This window comes from Hyposmocoma kahamanoa, unplaced genomic scaffold, assembly GCF_003589595.1.
Source record: "Hyposmocoma kahamanoa isolate Upper Pololo Valley unplaced genomic scaffold, ASM358959v1 224, whole genome shotgun sequence".
Classification (NCBI taxonomy): Eukaryota; Metazoa; Arthropoda; class Insecta; order Lepidoptera; family Cosmopterigidae; genus Hyposmocoma; species Hyposmocoma kahamanoa.
The window spans coordinates 11,728,870-11,750,869 of record NW_020653743.1 but is presented as its reverse complement, the minus strand read 5'-3'; the positions used below and the strand labels follow the sequence as shown (position 1 = coordinate 11,750,869).

The window sequence follows — 22,000 nt, the reverse complement described above, 5'->3', positions numbered from 1 at the left end:
TATAGCACTAGAAATCATACTCAAGTCCTTGCCTTTAGGGTCGTATTTCCAGTGCTTGAAATCATACTCAAGTCTGCTCAAATCCTGACTTGAGCATTGAGTACAGTTCTAGAATACGACCCTGAATCTCCGATACATTGACCTATTTTGGTAGGTCAATGCTCCGATATTTATTTATTTCATGAACTAAATGACGATTAATTTTAAAAGTTTGCGACCACAACCAACGATGTCTATGGACTAGACCACACGACCTCTTTTGGCATCCCCCAATCCAGCGTGTCCATGCTAGTTTCAATTAGTTGGTTCTAGTCGCATAATCCAAGATTTACCTTGTCGGTCAACCGTTGAAAATTTAGGATGTTTTCAGTTATGAAGTTAATAACATTTTTTATTACTACATTTTTTTGTGAATTGATGTGTCATCGTAGAAACAATTTAATAGGAAACTTAATTACATTGTTCACAAAAAACAACACGTGGATTATTCCAACGTGACAATGGTCGAGTTTTTAAAATTTTACTAGCCAGAAAAAGTCGCTATTTAGTCTGTTCTAGTCGTAAAAAACTGGATTTAGTCGGTCCGCCATTCAAAAGTTATAAGCGTGTTGTACTGTCCACGCTGGAATAAGTTTATTCCAGGCAGCGGCACCATTTCATAATCTCGAGCTCATCTCCTAGCTTAGATCTGATTGCACCCAGAAAAAGTCGTGAATTAGTCTTGAAGTAGTTTAGGAGATATTGGATATTCAATTATTTTCCATAATAGGTACATTTAAGTAGAAAAATCGTACACCAAAAGTAATTTATTCATTATTTAATTATTCTGATCAATAGTCGTACGCGACTGTACTCCATGCACCTCGTTCGTCTCGTGCCAATACGACATACGTACACTAATAAATATCATTGCCATTAAGGAAAAATAACTGATTTTTTACTAATTTCTTTGCCATGGTTACATGAGCTTCGAGACTAACACAGGTTTGGGGAATTTATCGCTCCCCTAACGAACAATAAAACGGCCTCGTAAACTTCGTTAATGGCGATATAATTATAATGTATGGACAAACAATTTACAATCGCTGACATGACAATTTACATAACTAAAAACTGCCAAACATTTCCGGCAAGTGTGACACTCTCCTTGGCGACACTCGTCCAAAGAGACTGCCTCAGCCAGCCGGTGATAATAGGCGGCGTCTAAAGCCGCCACACAGGTATGTATAACCTTGAAATAATAAATCGGTTGTATTTTTATCTTACAAAGAGTGAGTAATTCTGAAATTTCGCGACAAGATTTTTTCTGTGTGCCATCAGATATAAACTAGGGGCTGTGGTTCTAGAGATTCAAAAATGGTTCCGCCGGAATAAACTTATTCCAACGTGGACAATAAAATACCTTAATAACTTCAAAACGGCATAACGACTAAATCTAGTTTTTTACGACTAGAAACGACTAAATCATGACTTGTTTTTAGTGTACACTAAAAACAGTCAGATCTACACTAGGTGTTGCGGTTCCTGAAATTGAGAAATGGTGCCGCTGGAATAAGCTACTAAACAGTAAAACACCCTTATAAATTTTGAACGGCAGACAGACTAAATCTAGTCTTTTGCGACTAGAACCGACTAAATACAGACTTTTTTCTGGCTAGTCATATTTCAAAAACTCAATCATGGTCACGCTGGAATAAGGCGCGCCAAACAACACCGGTTTATAGAATTTTATAGAAAAGTATGTCGTACATAGGTACTATAATACACAGTATCATATTTTATGCTCTGAGATATTCTATATAGGTACTATATAGGTAGATATTCGATATAGGTACTCTGGTTGATTAAGTTATTGATTAAGTTAAATTAACATTAACAACGAAATAAAAAACGACTTACTGTAAAATAAGTGTTTATTCACTAACTAATAACTCTTACAAACAAAAATCAGTCTTGGAAATTCTTACATACATATCACGTGACTTGATAGTCACGTAGGACTCCTGTAACCGAGAGTTTACGCTATTGTCCACCACATTAGATGGATGAGCATTTCTCACAATTAAGACATTATTATATTACGTGGGCAGGCATAGATCAATTAAGAAGTTTTGATATAAATAATACACGGGTACAGTGCTTCTATTTTGTCAAAGTAGACATAGACATACTTTTACTGGCACAATACAACAACACAAAACCACACAAAAAAACTTTTGACATGTCACAATTAAAGTAAACACAAAGTAGACAGTCTGGTATGGTCTGTGTTGCAGCGTCACACCAACACGGGACTTAACTTAGCATGTGCTGCAGTGACATACCACGGCGCAGGTTTTCAGTATGCCCGTAGAGCTCGATGTCCCTCGGCAATAATCAGATTTCCGAAAGCACACGAATATTAATTTCCATGCCAATTAATTATTAGATTTAAAATATATAATAATTTGAATTTTGTTTTGTTTTGATTTCCTTGTGAACTATATAGAGTTGTAATACTATTTTCCTATTTTTATTAACAAATACTCCCATGTCAATAAGCAAGTTAACAAAATTATAAAGTGCGCTTTTTTATAACTAAAAATGAATATTTTCCCGGTTATTTCAAAATATTCTTCAGTTCTGATTGAAAAACCACAAGCTACAGAAACAAGTATTTGGACTTTTTGAAAATAACCATTGTTGTATTTCTTGAACGTATCGGCTTTTTGTAAAAAATACAAGTACACGCTGTAAATTATCTGTCGTGCCTGTGACTTTAGCGGCTTTCCTCCCATTGCATAATAAATAAAAAACGTAATAGAAACTCTATGTATATACTTCCAAGTCTACTGACAGCGTCCGATCTGTACCACACGCAAAAAGAGCAACTGAATAAAACAGACAGCGGAAACACAAAGTTTGCCGAGGTACATTGAAAAAATAGCAGCATTGTAAGTTTGGGTGTGTTAGTGAATCTGTCGTAACTACTACGTTTTTGCATAGTGTGACAGAAGTCAAGTCGGAGAAAAACGGACAAATAATGTTTATATTGTATTTAGTTACACGTAGTTTTCTAAACTTTTATTCTCGCCATGGTGCTCACCAAACGATGAATACGAACTCCTGTAATTGTTTTTGCGTTTTGGCGGCGCTTTTTCAAAGATTTCACCAATGTCAGATCGGTAAGAATAACATAAGTTATGACGATCATCGCCAATGTCGGTTGGGTGTAGGGTTACCATCCGTCTAGATTTGTCGGGAGTTTTCGGCTTAACGTATCAATTTTCAGAATAAAAACTAATAAATAAAACAAAATTTTTATCGTGAATCGAGTTATTGCGAGGTGGATATTAGAACAATTTTTTTCATAATTTTATGTGCTCTACAAATATCCGATTATCATTACTTTTGGATTACCCCTCGTATTTTGTTAATAAAAAGTCCGAATTTTCTTGCACATGCACATTGCAACGTTTTGTCCATACTATTCAAATTGTAATTTATTATCTGGGGTCTGGGTGTTTGTGGTACCGTAGTTGTTTCAGATTACCATAACACAAGTACTTTAGTTACTTACTTTGGGATCAGAACAATGTATGTGATGTTGTCTAATATTTAATTATTTATTTGTAAACCTATTTATGTGTTACGTAACAATTCTTGATACATTTCGAAGTATCGTCGATCATTGGCATTGGCACAGCATTGAAGTTGATAGTTGGTACTCAACTGAACAATCAAAGAAAACAGTATTAAGACAGCGTCTATGCGTTATTCTTTCATATGCATCACATTTCATGGAATCCTTACTTTATATACCTTACATCTATTTATTTTCATACTGTACTAATTGTACAGTTCAATCCAAAGAACTTTGTTGTGTTCTAATGAAGTTGGTAACTGTCAAAGTGGCGCTTTCATGGCTCATTAGCAAAACTAAACGATGCCTCCTTCCATTTGTCCTAACAAATCTTATAAAATATAATTTTTGAATTCATTCTCCTCTTCCATTTCCCACTGATTGTGAGAAACATACGAAGTTATTATTGTCATCTGTGTATCTGTCTACCACTTTTATAATAATTTAATATATGTACACCAAGCCTTTCTATTCTTACTGTTGGATTCAGCTTCATTGTCCGCAATCGCTCTGATTTAGTTTCTATTACGACTGATTGAGCTGATTTTGTGACACCTACATGTCTAGAAATAATCGGCATCCTATTGTTCTGAACGATTATACAACTTGGTGCAATTGACACCCTATTGTCTTGAACGTTTATATTACTTCGTGTTATTGGCGCCCTATTGTCTTGAACAATTACATGACTTGGTGTCATTGGCGTTCTATTGTCCTGGATGATAATATTACTTGGTGTGAGTGATGTTCTACTGTTATTGACCATTAAATTACTTTGTGTATTTGGCAATAATACCAGTTTTACAGCGAATGTCTGGGTGCCCACAAGATTCCCAGAACTGTGACCTTGCTGTGTTGAGCTAACTAATGGTAAAGATTTCTCCTTTGGTGTATGTTTCAGAATGAAGGGTCGTATGGGCGTTTTTACGTGCGTTTGTTTAGTTTCATCTGGAACACGTATACATGTCTTTCGTTTATTTGTGCTTTTATGGGGCTTTATTTGAACTAAAACCTGATTTTCTTTAGCCGAGGATCCTTGTGTAGTTACAAGTGTAAAGGTAGTCGGCATTTCAAGAGACTCAAATGGAGAGAGTGCAGGTATCTTCTGGAGAGGTTCGTCTTCTTCGGATTCCGTCGCTGTTGTGTCTAAGCACTCGTCCACAGTCAATTCCTAGTTGGACAAAATATTATAATTATTTCATTAGTAAGTTGTCGTTTATGTGCCCAAATACATACATTTTCAAGCGAGAAAATTTAACCTTAATCCTGTGTCTATGACCATCATATGTAGGTGTTAGTGAATATTCAGCAAAAAAACTACTCATTCACGAATTCTCATTAACAATATTTTTTAATTGAAATCAGACTAGTGAAACAATATCTGCAAGACTTTAAGACTACTTTACCTGTGCTGTAGTTTTCGCAGGGAGAAATTCGGCCGAAAGAGGGTCGTCCTCTTCACGCTCGGGCTCTGGTCCCTCTTCGACCTCCTCTTTGATCTCATCCTGCGGCCTACACACAATCGGTTATATTATGTAATTATACAATGTGTTGATTTGTATTCTCGACATATTTACAGAGGTCATTTTATATCCGAAACTGAACCCAGATCAATGCCAAATCACTAAAAAAATAAATCGAAAAGAACAATTCCTAAACTCTTATCTTTTATTTAATTGCGTTAACCATGTTTGATCCAAAGGTCATTGTCTTGCACTACACATGCCACAGGTATCGGCAACCATTTAAACAATGACTTATGCGCAGAAAATATGCATTTTAGATCTATTTGGTGGTAGGGTACGGGTAGGGACGGGGGAGTATCGTATCGAGTGCGTGATTGGTAGATCATCAGTCCACATCGCGCATACGTTCTAGTTTCTTACGAAATGCAACGTGGTTTGGTATGTAGACAAGAGTTAGTGCAAAAAAAAACTGATACCATGTTCACCAGACCCTGTATTACCATCAAGTGCGTTCTTATGGCATGTGAAACGTTTAGTTTACGCAGATTACGAGCGTCGAAGAATTGCGCGCAAAAATGGTCTCTGGTTTCTTTCTGCTTTTTCTGTTGTGAAGAATTGCTAAGTTGAAACGAAACTCTGCATATCTGCACGCTGTGGAGCTAGGTACTTGTAGCACTACTTTCATGTAACCTAAAGTTGGTAAGTACCAAATCTAAGTTACAAAAAATACTTAACTTTAACTGCCTCCGTGGCCGAACGGTTACCATGCCGGACTGCCACGCAGAGGTCCTAGGTTCGATTCCCGGGCCGGGAGAAATATTTGTATGGCCTACATTTATTTCTCTCGTGAGTTTGGGTGTAATTTGTGTTTGTCTATGTATGTGTCCATGGCACCCGCGACACAGGGTTTCCCTAGTGCGGGGCTATGTTGAGTGTGTGCGTTATTATTATTATAATTATTATTATCTTTTTTCAGTCAACTTTCATTCCCTAGTTTACCACCCTCTAAGGGTGGAATATTTTCTTCAGATTTAAATGGGACCACATCTGACGTTGGAAAGAGGGCTTTCCAACAAAAAAAAATCATCAATATCGGTTCACAAATGGCGGAGTTATCGCGTAACATACATACAAAAAAAACATACAGACGAATTGAGAACTTCCTCCTTTTTTGAAGTCGGTTAAAAATATATAATTATATATTGACAAATGAAACACTTTTTTACTTATGTGCTTTAGTCTGCCGACCCTAGAATTAAAAAAATAGGTAAATAAGCGATCGAAAGATTACATATCGCTCGGTGAAGCGAGTGAGGGGGTCACTGTCCTCCGCGGTGAATACTACACTAGGGGACAGTGAGCATAAATAATACTAGAGACGCAATGTCCTACAAACAGTTGTCTAAAATGTGGGACCACTTTGCAAGACTAGCTTTTTTTTGTAGCCTCACTGCTGGAAAGAGACATTGAAGATAATAATCAGAAATTGAATGAACGAGTGAGTGAAATATATTTGAAAATGTGTGAACTTAAGGATCCACATTTGGAATTCATGGTTCTTTCAAATAAATTGTTAATATGAAGAGATCACTTCCTAATTTAAGGAATTCATTGCTTTTCTAGTATGTTTTATTTATTGGATAAAAGTGATAAAAAGACTGTCTTCCGACAAAGTTTCTGTTTCTATTTAACGAAAACAAATTTATAAAGGGGTAGGTATTACAAATTACTAGATACACAAACATTTAACTATAGTTTATTACAAATTATTAAACGCCACTGTGCATCATTAGCTTGTTGTACAATTGCCTAGTGTTTTGTTACTCAAAGTATCTTTTCGTAAAAGTCGTATAATTTTTATCCACTCCCGACGTTTGTAGATATTTTTGTTTAGACTGTCGAAGTCATTTTGACGCTTAAAGCACCGCATTCAGTACACAGCATTGATAGAGTAACAATTTGTTTCTGTAATATTTTATATATGCTTGTGTTGTAGATTCTCCTCTCAACGAAGTCTATCACCGAAATTCACCGGTCAAATTCTGAGTAATAAAAGCGTGTCTTCCTTAACTTGACGGTTGGAGGAATCATCAATAGTATCGAAGGAACAACAACACTTTAAAGAAGTAAAAGGCGTCAGAGCATTTGCTCAGTTTGGGCCGAAAAGTTCGGCTTTATTAAGATCTAAGAGGAACGAGAGGAGAAGAGACAAGGTTTCTCTCATTTTTCCCTCCAATAAATGCTTCTGGCAACCTCTAATGAAATGAAGAAAAATAGAAGCATACTCACGCATCGGGATGGTCGCGGAGCGACACGATGGAATCGGCCAGTATCGCCTGGCGGATCAGGCGCAGCATCAGCTGCACTTCGCTCTGGAACCACCACAAGCAATTGAACGATTCTCGTCTCTAATGAGCTGCGATCTGTGCAAAAGAAGCAATCGAGTAACGCGCGACGGTTTTGTAATTTTTATCAGTTCAATAACGTCATAAATCTGAATGGGAGATGTCTGGACGTGGTGCTGACTAGCGATGAGATGAGAAGTGCGGTACAGGTATGTGCAGCTGCACCACAAGAGGTACTCAGTAAGAGTGACCTCCACCACCCGCCACTAATGTTGCAATTTGTCTATGAATATAGCAAAACATTTAGAATAGAGCCTTCAAATATTGGTCATCATCTAGACTGGAATTTTGCTAAGGAGATTTTTATAAATTGTATGAATTACTTCTAGCTGTGGATTGGCAAACTATATACGACATCAGAGATGTTAAAGCTGCAGTCCATTTTTTCTATAATGTCATATATGATATATTCGACAGTTGTATGCCAATGAAAATACGTAAGCGATCGCATAGTAGTAGAGTATATCCTATATATCAACAAAACAAAACAAAAATCAATTATGCATGATATTAGCTGTAAAGCCAATTATCATCGTCTATGGAAGACTTCTGGTGATCTAAAATACAGTTTATACATTGTTAATTTTGCAGAACTTCGATCTAAAATCAAGGTAGATATATTTAAAGCCTACTTAGTCTACATGCGTAGGATATCAGACCAGATACATACTAACCCGCACCAGTTTTGTTCCTTCGTGAATGGTTTGCGAAACAGTGGCGGTATAGAGCACAGTCACAAAATGTGGCAATCAATATCGTGGTGCAGCGGCGGCTAAAGCGTTTAGCCGCGACTACTTCAGCTCTATTTTTATTCCCAAAAAGCCGTCTCTTGACTGGGCTTTGGCTGGTTCAACTGCAAACTATGATAACTAAACCTACCACGGGAGGCATGTGCATGTGTCTTATTTCACACAGTTTGATATTAGGATCTCTATTAAGAAATTGAAGCCTGGTACGTCACCAAGACCTGACGCTTTTCCAGCGTTTGTAATTGCAGGTTGCGTTGATATCCTTATAGAACCAATCACATTTTTATTTAATCTGGTATTAGAATTGGATAAATATTCTAAACTTTGGAAGCAGTCTCGAGTCACTCCAATTCCTATAATGGGATCAAAAACTGCAGTAGAAAATTATCGACCTATAGCTATACTATGTTCTCTGGCAAAGATATTTGAAATGACTCTACACGGGCATTTACTGCCGCAATGTCGCAACATATCACCCATACTCAGCACGGCTTCCTGACAAATCGATTAGTCGCTACCAACCTCGTCCATCTTGCGGACTACATATCAAGCGAGATACAAATAGGCAACCAGGTGGATGTTATTTACCTCGACTATCAGAAGGCGTTCGACAGGGTTGACAATGACATGTTATTGCTAAAACCAGGAATTATGGATTTCTCGCCAAGACTTCTTAAATTATTTGGAAGTTATCTGTCTAATAGAGAGCAATTCATAAAATATGGGCCGTTTGTGTCAAGCCCCTATCGAACTCTTTCTGGAATTAGTCAAGGTTCCAACCTGGGCCCATTGCTCTTTGTTCTTATGATCAACGATCTCCCAGAGATGGTGCAAACTTCCACTGTGCTCCTGTTCGCTAACAACGTGAAATTGGTCAAGTCCGAGAAGACGCTGTGGTGCTGCAGAGGAATCTAGACAGAGTACGATTGGAGTAAAAATAATAAATTATACTTCAACTGTGCAAAGTGTGAGGTGATCAGCTTTAGCTTGAGTTTGTATTTTTATTAGGAAGTATGCCGATTACAAGAGTAGCACAAGTACGTGATCTTGGAGTTATTTTCAATAGTCGTTATTAATATTCTATGCGCACACAGAGTCAGTGACGGCGATAGCATATCGACGACTGGGGTTTGTACTTCGAAATGCCTCTCATATCTCAGACCGGGCGACCTGCACGCTCTACGTATCATTAGTACGAAGTATATTGGAGACAAGCTCAGTTGTTTGGATTCCTTGTGAGAAGTAATATAACCTCATGTTGGAGCAGGTACAGAAACAGTTTCTCCGCCATTTATACAAAAGGCGCTATGGTTATTTATTATCCATTCATGTATCCTACGCTTTTTTTGCGAAGGGCACTTTGCCTTCGACTCTTTACAGTTGCGTAGGTTCCTCGCGCTGGCCAAACTTTTTGTAAATATTATTCACGGTAAAATTGACTCCTCTTATTTACTGCAGCGTTTGCTAAGGCTATTTTTGGCGAATGAGTATAGGCGCGCGCGACACGCGCACACGCAGGCACACCGAAACACCGTGCTGCGCGCTCACTCCTCAACTCCGTTCTCGAGGCAGCACCACATACTGATTTATTTGATAGCACGATTGGATGTCTCATGAGTGAATGTAGGAAATTGTGAACTTCTCGACATGCAGGTTTCATCACGAAGCTTTTCATCACCATATCTGTGCCATGTAACGAACTGAGTCCTGGCGTCCTTAAATATCGTGGTGAATACGGTTTACTTTTATGTTTATCTAATGCAGCCTACCCTGGTGATTTAAGTTTACTAAAGTGTACTTAATGCACCTAGCTAGGTGAACTAATTCAGGTGAATGAAGTTAACGCCTCCAAAGTATTTGAACAAATGATGCCTGTAAGTTCATTTCTGTGAAATGTATTACGTTTATTTTATTCAATTTTATATTTTTATTTTTGTTGTTTCTGTGTTTGTAGCGATTTGGACTTTTGTCTTTTAAGTTGCAAATGTTAAATGAATAAATAAATAAAAAAATGAATAAATAAAGGACTCACGACGTCCTTGGTGCCAGGCGACCTGAGCACGTAGTGCATCCGGTGCGCGCCCTTCGTCTCGCACGCGCCGCACAGGTCGAAGTCGGGGCACTGGACGCACGAGTACCGGAACCCACTGCACAAGATATTATGGTCGGGGTCATCTGTCGTCGTGGTGTCGTTCGTCTGGGCTTTTGTGGCCAATGGGCCACAGAGTCGGGTTTTGGGCCGGGCATGTAGAGTCCACAGCCAACAAGCTATAGCACTTTTGTTCGAATATCCCCTCCAGAGCTAAGGAATAACATCTGTCAATGTGTACAATAAAGTACATTTTATGTTTGTTGGTTTTTAAATCAATTTACGACTATGTAACTGCTCTAACTAGACCTTGGTTACATTAGAACTGTAAAAATGTCATTCTGCTATAATTTAACATATATTATTGGCATTTTGTGTTGCAGCAACACTTTAATTAAATATTCAATGTTACCATTGACTTACAATTATATGGACGTCGGGTCCGCGCTAAAAAGTGTCCGAACTTATAGGGCATTAAGATCGTATACAGAGTGTCATTCACGCTTTAGTCTTCGTTTGTTCGACTGACAGCGAAGCAAGCAGAATTAGACAGTACTGCGATGACATTACAATTTAAATTCAACGTTTTAGCTTTTTCATATTCCTTTACATGTCACTACGTTTAAATAGGTTGACTTGGGACATTTTTTTCGTGGTTTTTGTATTAGACCCGTCGTCCATTTATTTGTAAGTCAATGAATGTTACTTACGTTTTTATTATATTTTCACACAGATTGCATTTTAACTCCTCCAGTACTTCATCCGTTTTTTCTGTAAATTAAAAATGACCAAATGTCACCAACTGCCTCCGTGGCGGAACGGTTCCCATGCATGACTGCCACGCAGAGGTCCCAGGTTCGATTCCCGGGCCGGTAGAAATATTTATATGTATATGTCCATGGCATCCGCGACACAGGGTTTTCCTAGTGCGGGGCTATGTTGAGTGTGTGCGTGTGCGTTATAAAAAAAAATATATTTTGTTTGTTTTAGTATAAATACAACAATTGTGATTTGTAACAAAGAAGAAACATGAATACAACTCTCAAGTGAAATTAGATTCATCCTTGACGAATGAATCCTATACCTGAGATTAAAACCCTTGCTTCCAGAAATTTCTACTGGGCTGCCTTAGGGTAGTAAATAGAAAAAATACTAAAATAGAAATTATATTTCACCCGTAAATGTGTCTTGCGCGGCTTGACTGTGATGTGGTTTGGAGTCGTAGAGCAGCACGTCATCATCAATCAGCTGGCTCGTTGGCTCTGAACCCACAAACTCATCTGCAATAAAGTTTATATAGGTAAAACAAACTAACTCCTGCTTTGCTCTTTATGCGTTTCTTTTTCGCGTATCAAACACATCTCAAGACTAAGAAAACAATGACCTGAACCTTGCCTACATCGTCGCGTCGTCGTCGGTATGATGGTAAAAATTGTTAAGCAAGTTTTCTTTTAAATAAACATACGAGGGGCGTTCAATGTATTCTCGGTATAGGTATCGAATAATAGGCAAAAAATTCTAAATAAAATTTATTTTTCAATAATATAGTCGCCCATAGCCTCAATACACTTATTTGATCGGGCAAATAACTTTTCGATGCCCTCGAAAAAATATTTTTCCTCTTTGCCTGAAAAATGTTCATTAATTGCCTCCTTCAACTCTTCATCGTCGGAAAAATGCTTACCCCGAAGATCTTTCTTTCGGTTTGGGAACAAAAAGTAATCACTGGGGGCCAGGTCAGGGCTGTAGGGTGGATGAGTGATTTCGTCAAATCCACAATCCCTTACAGCAGCCTTGGCAACGCGCCCGGCGCGTTGTCGTGAAGAAGCAAGACACCAGCGGTCAATTTTCCAGGTCTTTTTTCCTTTATAGCAACCTTCAAATTGCGTAGGCTGTTTGCGTAAGCTGCGGCAGTAATACTTTGACCCATTTTTGTGTATTCGATCAGTAAAATTCCCTTAAAATCCCAAAACACTGTGCCATGAGTTTTCCGGCGGATGGTCAGACTTTAAACTTCTTCGGTGGGTCTGTTCCTTTTTTATGCCACTGCATGGACTCTTGCTTACCCTCAGGATCATAGTGATGAACCCACGTTTCATCACCGGTGACAATGCGTTCAAAAACTCCACTCGGATTTTCGCTACAGAGCTCCAAAAACCCCTTACTGCACTCAACTCGAACTTGTTTCTGAAGCGGCGTGAGCATTCGCAGCACCCATCTTGAACTGACTTTTGAAAGATTCAGATGTTCATGAAGGATAGTGTGAATGGTACCCACGGATAGCTTAGTCTTTTCTGCTAATGTTTTCACTCTGATACGGGCATCTTGCAATACAAGTTTCTCGACAATTTTGACGTTTTCTTCAGAAGTGGCACTTACCGGCCCTCCAGCACGGGAGTCGTCTTCAATACTCTTTCTATCCCGTTTAAATTCACTAGACCACTTCTGAATAGTAGATAATGAAGGAGCAGAATCTTGATAAACAGCCACCAATTCTTCATGAATAACTTTTTGAGTCTTTCCTCGTTTTGTAAGGAATTTAATCACTGCGCGGTGCTCGATTTTCGTCAACATTGTGGCGTCTGTCATTGTAGTTGTCTTCTCGTATTGATAACTTGAATACTAATGATGACAATTACATGAAATTTTATATTTATACCCTTAAAGAGAGTCTTTAACTAATGAGGTAATTAATTTACTCTTATCATTAGTTAATCACCCCGATACCGAGAATACATTGAACGGCTCTCGTAATTAGGAAACCTGCATAATGGAGAAGACAAACAAAACTCTTTGAAGACGAGATCGCAGTGGAATCAATTTATATACGTATACGCTGATATAGTACCAGTAGCTATAATTCTCACTTTTGGTAAATAATAATAAGGCCACATCTGCAAAATGATAACTTTCAGGATATAGATATAAAGATTCTACAAAGCGAATTAGTTGGAGCCTTTTAATGGTTCAAATTAGAAGAAATATAAAATTTGGCACATTGTTTCATGTATTTTTATATTATTTTGATGACTATTATGGTGATAAAAGCACTTTGACGTATAATCGCATATGTCTTTATTACACCCAAGGTACTAATTACCGTATGAATTTATTTCATGATTGATTAAAAACAATATATGGTAGTTACCTTTGTCACAGGGAACGACAACGCTTTTCTGCCACGAGAACGGACCCTCGTCATCAGCCTCGATTGTATCTTCAATATCGGACACCACCTGAGTCTCTTTATGGAATTGCAATGAATCATCGTTCTTCTCTGATGGACTCAATGGAAATTCTTTGAAAATGGTTGTACTAGCTTTGAAAGTAGCAGCTGAAGCTGTTTCACAAGTAACGGTTTCAGGTATTGTATCTATTTTAGTATTAAGAGGTGTATGTTCAGTAGTAGCTAGTGTCGTAGTAGCTACTTGTGCTGAAGAGGTCTGATTGTCGACAGCTGGGTCGCCTGCAGGAGTAGGTGCAACATTGTTGCTGCCTGAAACAATACATACGAAAAGTGTAGAATAACAAATGCTAAGTGCAAAGTGGAATTTTGTTGTAGTGGAAAGTTGTTAAATGGAAAGTATTAACGGACCTTGGTGGCCCAACGGTTTGTACTGCGGGCGCTGGCTGAGGAGGACTCAGGTTTGATTACCAGTATGATCAATTTAGAGAACTGAACTTTTCAAAATTAGTTCTGGATTCAGAGTTCCGGGTAGTGCCCCAGTGTGAATTAAATTGCTCTGGTACTCATCTCTTCTCTGGTAGTAAGCTTGAAGTGTATTGAAGTGGGGTAAAGAATCTGTCGATATGTATGGAACTTCTTGACTAATAGAATACTGTTATAATTATTAATACAAAGATCGAACACTCAGAAAAAACACTCGGAAAAAATTCCTTCGATCCGGTCGGATTCGAACCGACGTCTTCTTGCATACCGTGCCAGACGCTATACCAACTAAGCCACGGAACGAGCCAACGAACCTCACGAATTTTTCTATGTGCTTGCGTCGTGTCTTTGTACTTGGTCTTTCAACGACTTTTTAGTCGTAGCGCCATCTATGAGAAATCTTTGACAGATTTATCACCCAGTTAGTAGCTTTACAGCTACCTGCGTCTGGCACGGTATGCAAGAAGACGTCGGTTCGAATCCGACCGGATCGAAGGAATTTTTTCTGAGTGTTCGATCTTTGTATTAATAATTATAACAAACTAGTGGAGTAATTTCATAAAAAATAATTGAATATCAATTCAATAAAAATTTAATTAATAGAATACTGATAACACTTCTTTCAGTAGACCGGCTTACAGAGGCCTGGTCCAGGGCGATCCTTTGTCACCACTACTCTTCAATATTGTCACTAAGCAAATAACAAAAATCGTTACAGAGGCTAAAATCCTGAAATACGCTGACGTTTTCGTAATATATAAGACTATATAATAATGAAATCTAATCAGTAGTAAGTAATATTAGGAATGTAAGCTGTACTTTTGCTGAATTACTTGGAAATATTACTGTCTATCAGAGGAGAAAAGTAAAGCCTGTTTATTTATTAGATCCAGAAAAGAATTTAATGTAGAGATTAGATTAGAGACTATTAGACGAAGCTGGTGTAGTAATAAATAACCATAATATAAATTAAATATCTGGGCTTATGGCTAGACTCCAAGCTCCTCTGGAACTCTCATATAAATGAGTTGTGTCAAAAGATTTATAAACATCTTAATATCTTAAAAGTACTCATAGGTAGCTCTTGAGGTGTTCACCTTAGGTTTACGGGAAGGCTATACATTTCTCTTCTGTGAAGCCAAATTGATATTGGAAATTTTTTGTACGCTAACTCAGCAAGCTGTCACCTACGTAAACTAGACCTCTTACAACATAGAGACTTATGTATCTGTGGGTGTTTCGTTAGGATTACACCGATACATGTAAAGGTGTGTGAGTTGGCCATACCACCTGTGGCTGTGCATAGATATTGGTTGGCATATAAATATTGGTTATCCACGGTATCTCTCACTAATAAAGCGAGTGCCCAAAGTATGGAAGATCTTACTGCAGAATGTAACAGAAATAGTTACTGGAATATTAAGGCAAAACCAGCTTGCAGCTTGAAACTTGTAACAATTTAGAAAATAGAGACGTATACAATAATAACAAATTGGAAATGTTTTATATGGAAATTAGGTTGTCGCACATAGAAAATAACTGCATAAAAGACAGGATACCCAATATGACCACTCCCAAGAGACAGTGAATTTAAATAATTGCATAAATAGTTTTGAACTGTTGAATACAGTGGCTACTATAGGATTTTTACTGACGGTTCCAAGGACATCAATGGTGTTGGTCTGGACTTATGCAACCTGCAATAAAATGTATCATTCAAACTTAAATTGTGTTATGAAGTATGTACAATGAGAGCGGAGTTATTTGCCATTAAGGAAGCATTATCCTTTGTTAGTTCTGTGGATGCAAACAAAATCACTATTCTCACTGACTCTAAAAGTGCACTTCATAACTTGGTTCAATGTGTCCTTGGAGGTTGACGCATACCAATAGCATATGAGGCATTAAAATGAATGACTAACCAATTGTCCAATACGTAATGGCTACCATCACACATTGGACTTCTAGGAAACGAGATAGCAGACAGACCAGCAAGGGAGACTATTTCCGAGCCGTTGGAACCATCAGGTTATACCCTTTCAAACATCATCATACCCTTTGCCACAGAACTTATCCCATTTGTAAGGGATCTAAATACGGATCAAAGGACTAAGAGCTATGAGATATCTTCCAAGGATGGTAGCCTATCAAAATCACCGTTAATAATTGCTATGTTCTGGTCACATTCCATTAAATAAATATTACTATCTCACGAGAAAGGCAGAATTCCCTCAATGCCAATTCTGTAACACGTTGAAAGACATGCTTCATTTAATGGAATGTGATTGATATGGGGGCTGTTGGGCCCAATATCAATTAAAAGACATCGGTCAAGTAGGAGGGCTTAACTTAATGCTGAGCAACCCATTGACGAAAAGTGCTGAAGCTCTTTACTCCTATGTGAGGTCTTGCTATCTGATGAGGCATACTTATCATGGGAGTAGTGACAGTAAAGTAGGATACTTATTTATATGTATACAAACATTTCGAAGCTGACACAAACGCCTGAACGTTTCAGGCCTCTTAAAATTAGATTTAAAAATCTCTTTATATACGAGATTGCAATGGAATCAATACATATACCTATATGAAGCCCATATGTTGATATAGTAACAGTGGGTATTTGGAATAATAATAATAAAGCCACATCCGCGAAATAACTTTCACGAACAGATTCAAAGAATCTACGAAAGAAATTAATCGTAGCCCTTTAATGGTTAAAATGCAGAAGGTGCACAGTATGAAATTCAAAATGCCAATCAACCGTCGTTTGATTTGGTATATTGTTAGTTTGTTATAGCTGCCTGTATAATATAAGAAAAAAACTTTACCTAGGTCTTGCCAATAATCCGTGAAACCTTCGAATCGTAAATTTAAAACTGGAATCGCTTCTCGTGTCAATTTATTTTGTTCGTCCATATGTTCAGGATAAAAATGTTTAGGGCAGAATCGACAATGTTGAAGTTTCATTGGTTCACGGTCATAGGTTTCCAAAAATGGGCATGCTTTCTTCCATGCCTCCCATCGTGTTTTATCGGTGTATGGAGCAAGAAAAATTTTAAAATCCTTTCGTCGACTTCTACACCCCGGAACAGCGCATCTGTGAGACATTTCACACCCCGTTTACACTATCGTCAATTGTTTCGTCGACTCGCGACTCGCATCGCGCCTTGTTTGTTGACGAAATCGAGTTTTCTTTTTTTTTGGTACTGTTTTTTCCATTGGAAAAGGCAAAGGCACTAATGCACCTTACAGTCAAGACTGAGAGTAATTTAATAAAGATTATAGACAATGTAATTTTTATTTATCTCCCATAAATTAGTCGGTTCTAATCATTGACTTACAAATAAATGGACGACGGGTCTAATACAAAAACCACGAAAAAAATGTCCCAAGTCAACCTATTCCAAATTTAAATTGTAATGTCCTCGCAGTATCGCGCTGTCAGTCGAACAAATGAAGACTAAAGCGGAGTTTGGCGCTCTGTATACGATTTTAGCGCCTTACAAGTGCGGACACTTTTTAGCGCGGACCCGACGTCCATATAATTGTAAGTCAATGGTTCTAATCGCAAAATTTTAGAATTAGTTGCTCCTTTGTTTAGAAGATATTGGATATTCAATTATTTTCATTGATAGGTATGTACCAGTGTTGGGCAAAACTTAATTGTTCTGGCAATTAAAGATTGACAATTGATTAATTGTTAATTGCGGTTCACGCAACTAACAATTGATCAATCGTTAATCGCAAATATCTACAATTAACAATTAATCAATTTTCAATCTTTTTGATTAACAATTAACAATTAAAACTGACAATTATGATAAATTTATAGGGCATATGGGGGTGAGTTAGGGCGTTGGTTGTGGGGGCCTGTTGGGGGCCTGCTCGGGGCAGGTTAGGGGGCCGGATGGGGGCCCCGGTTGGGAACCCCGCTTGGGGGCCCGGTTAGGGGGCCGGTTGGGGCCCAGGTTGGATGGCCCGGTTGGGGGCACCGGTTGGAGGCCCCGGTTGGGGGCCCCGGTAGGAGGCCTGGATGGGGGCCCGGTTGAAGGCCCCGGTTGGGGCCTGCTTGGGGGCCCCGGCTGGGGGACCCAGTTATGGGGCCTGAGCCACCCAACCCGGCCCCAAACCGGACCCCCCAACCGGGGCCCCAAACCGGACCCCCCAAACCGGGGCCTCAAACCGGGCGCCCACAAGCGGGCCCCCAACGCGACCCCCAGCCGTGAACCCCCAACCCAGCCCCCAACCGGGGCTTCCAACCGGAGCCCCAACCGGGTTCCCAACCGGGGCCCCCAACCGGTCGGAATTGATTTTAATTGCAAATTTAATTGCAATTAAAATCAATTCAATTGAAATCTATTGCAACTAAATTCAATTGCAATTAAAATCAATCGCAATTAAATCAATTGCGACGCGTCGCAATTGATTTCAATTGAATTGATTTTTTAATCTGATTGAATTATTGATTGAAATTTAATTGATTAACGCCCAACACTGGTATGTACCCACATTTACGGAGAAAAATCGTACACATATACATAACGACAAATGTATGTCTCGTAAGGAAGGTCAACGTCACAAAGCTTCGTTGTGAAATCAGTCAAGATATCGTGTTCGTGGTGATTAAAATAATTTTGAATGAGTGTAATAAATAAATATTTTAAATACCTACTGAAATCTTAGAGTCATTTATTCATTATTTAATTATTCTGATTAACCCTTAACCACTTACCACAGGTCTCTCAGACACCGTTGAAGTTATTTTTGTTAATATTTCGGCGCGAACGCATCGTTCATTCTCGCGCGTTCATGTACCTTCCCCCCGCGCTCGTCAGTACCGCGTGAGCCACCGGCGACGTCACAGGTGCCCGCGGTTAGCCAAGGTAAGTATCCAAACATCGGCAGGGGTCTGTGTGACCTGAGGTAAGTGCTTACGTTATTATTTTAACTTTTATTTATTCATTTTAGGTGAATAATGGCTGCTAATGACGAGCTTATTGCTAGGTGGTTAGAAGAAGTTCCGTCAGATGAAGAGGACCTGGTAAATGGAGTTTTTAGTGATGTTGAAGATGATGTTGGTGACGGCCACGTCCTAGAAGAAATCAGCGGCTCCGATTCTGAAATTGAAGGTGAGGAAGAACCAATTTTAACTAATCTTCAAACTAGAAATTCGCCTTCCGTATCGTCTGTTCAAACCTCATCAGACGATGATGTGCCACTGTTAGAGTTGAGGTCTCGTCCCAGAAAGAAGAATTTTTTTGGCAAGAATCGATTTCGTTGGTCTTCTGAGCCTCCACATTATCGTTCCAGAACATTACAACACAATATTGTACTGGAAAAAGAAGGTGTAAAGCCAGAGTACAGAACGGCTATAAACGCTTCTTCTACTCCACTTGATATCTGGAGTAAATTTTTTACTGATGATATTTTGAATAAAATTGTACAACACACCAACCAAAAGATTCGCGAAATAAGACCGAAATACAATAAGCAAACTAATGTTCAAGATATAGATTTGATAGAACTAAAAGCATTCATTGGATTACTTTTCTACACTGCCATATTCAAAGAAAATAGGGAACATTATACATCATGGTATAAGACGGATGGTAGCGGCAGAGAAATATACAGGTGTATCATGAGTAAAAGTCGTTTTGAAGTTTTACTAAACACTATACGCTTTGATGATGCTACTACAAGAGCGGCACGGCGAGAAACTGACGCCTCTGCACCTATTTCAGAGCTTTTTGACAGCTTCATCAAACAGTGCCAAGCTGTTTACTCGATTGGTAGCTACGCATGTGTGGATGAAATGTTATTAGCCTTTCGAGGACGGTGCCGATTCAAGATGTACATGCCAAAGAAACCAGCCAAATACGGCCTAAAAATATTATGCATTACAGATGCAAGGACTGGTTACCTTCTCAATGCATATATCTACTTAGGTAAAGACTCTGATGGCCTAAATTTGCCTTCACAATATAACCGACTGAAGAAACCTACACAGGCAGTAATGAGACTAATTTCTCCAATAGAAGGGTCTAACAGAAACGTAACCACAGATAACTGGTTCACGTCCCTAGAGCTTGCGGATTTACTAAAAGAGAAACAACTGACATTAGTGGGTACTCTGAGAAAAAATCAGCGAGAAATACCATCAGAATTCTTGCCCTCTCGTTATCGACACACTGAATCTTGTCTGTTTGGATTTACAAAAGATGTCACATTAGCATCGTTTGTTCCCAAACCAAATAAAGCGGTTATAATGCTCTCAAGTATGCACCATTCACCAGAGGTCGATGACAGCACAAAGAAGCCAGAGATTATATTATTTTATAATAGCACTAAATTTGGTGTAGATTTGCTTGATCAGAGATGCTCAAACTATTCTACGGCCCGTCGAACACGCCGATGGCCTTTGGCCATATTTTATAGGTTACTCGACGTGTCGACCTCGAATGCCTATGTTGTAAGCTTATCAGCCCAAGCACAGAAGAAAGAAACCAGATTCCACTTTATCAAGATGCTGGCAGAACAACTCACAAGACCTTACATGGAACGCAGAGTAAAAAGTATTCATATTCAACGGGACCTCAAATTTGCTCTCCGTCGGATCCTGCAAATCCATGAAGCAGACACACCAGCTGTTGCAGGTGGTAGCTGTGATAAGCTGGAAATACGTAACGTGTGTTCCACTTGTGACCCAAAGAAAAAACGCAAGACACAATACCTGTGTTTCAATTGTAAAGTTTCAATATGTCTCGAATGCTCAAATAAGCTGTGCATTCACTGCCGCGAGAATCGCTAAATAACTACCTTGCAATTTTGAAAAAAAAAAGACAATAGTGGCACCAAAATATTTTTTTTATGTGTAAAATATAGCAAACTTTAGATAATTATAAGAAAATATATAATTTATAGGTTCCATTATTTTTGATCTCATTTCCAAATAAGTCGTTACTTTTTATTATAATTTAGAGGTCTAACTAGAAATTTTGTTATGTTTCCAAAAAGATTGATTTTATTTCGTATTTTTTCTTGTAATAAATACTGTTATACATTGTAAATTACTGTTTTATTTGAATTAATCCACAATCTTCAAATTTTAATCATAATTGAGGCATTCAATGCGAGGTGTCTCCTAGACGTGTGGTAAGTGGTTACGGAAGCAAAACTAGTGGTAAGTGGCTGAGGGTTAATAGTCGTACGTCTCGTTAGTCTCGTGTAAACCAGGAGCCCAACACGACATACATACTAAGGGTCGTATTCCAGAACTCTACTCAATACTCAAGTCAGGACATGAGTATTGCAGTGAGCACTGAAAATCATACTCAAGTCCTTGCGATTAGGGTCGTATTTCCAGTGCTTCAAATCATACTCAAGTCTGCTCAAATCCTGACTTGAACGTTGAGTAGAATTCTGGAATACGACTCTTACACTTTCTTTTTTTTTCCATCCTCTAAGCATACATACATCAATAAATATCATGACAATCGATAAATTCTATGGCCATTAAAGAAAGATAACAGTGTATTTTTTGCTAATTTCTTTGTATTAAAAAACTAAACCTTATAAAAGCCTTCAAATAGCATGTATTTAAAAAAAAAACTGTATATTATGCAAATTTTGTACATGAGCTCCGAGACTAACACAGGTAAGTATAACTTTGAAATAATAAATCGGTTGTATCTTCTAAACAAAGGGAAGACTAATTCTAAAATTTCGTGACTAGAACCGACGAATTCACGACTTTTTGGGTACAATCAGATCTAAACTAGGGGCTGTGGTTCTCGAGATTCAAAAATGGTTCCGCCGAAATAAGCTTATTCCAGTGTGAACTTCAAAACGGCGTAATGACTAAATCTAGATTTTTACGACTAAATCACGACTTGTTTTTAGTGTAATCAGATCTAAACTTGGTGTTGTGGTTCTGGAAATTGAGAAATGGTGCCGTGGAACTAGCTTTCCAGGGTGGACAGAAAAACACCCGTATAAC

At 38.4% G+C, this 22,000-nt stretch overlaps 2 protein-coding genes across 2 annotated transcripts; one reads left to right on the top strand and one right to left on the bottom strand.

The window, feature by feature from the left end:
- Positions 1–1,911: 1,911 nt before the first annotated feature.
- On the bottom strand, positions 1,912–17,125 carry LOC113228196. Its single transcript, XM_026461440.1, has 8 exons — positions 16,833–17,125; positions 13,480–13,827; positions 11,507–11,611; positions 11,042–11,102; positions 10,275–10,389; positions 7,378–7,460; positions 5,029–5,134; positions 1,912–4,793 (listed from the first exon to the last, which is right to left on the bottom strand). The coding sequence occupies exons 1-8, from the start codon at positions 17,110–17,112 to the stop codon at positions 4,032–4,034; spliced, it is 1,860 nt and encodes a 619-aa protein (XP_026317225.1). The 5' UTR covers positions 17,113–17,125; the 3' UTR covers positions 1,912–4,031.
- A 1,625-nt stretch (positions 17,126–18,750) lies between these two features.
- On the top strand, positions 18,751–20,812 carry LOC113228286 (piggyBac transposable element-derived protein 4-like). The gene is made up of 2 exons (XM_026461550.1): positions 18,751–18,887; positions 18,973–20,812. Exon 2 carries the CDS (start codon positions 18,980–18,982, stop codon positions 20,810–20,812), a length of 1,833 nt encoding a protein of 610 aa, XP_026317335.1. The 5' UTR covers positions 18,751–18,887; positions 18,973–18,979.
- Positions 20,813–22,000: the final 1,188 nt, after the last annotated feature.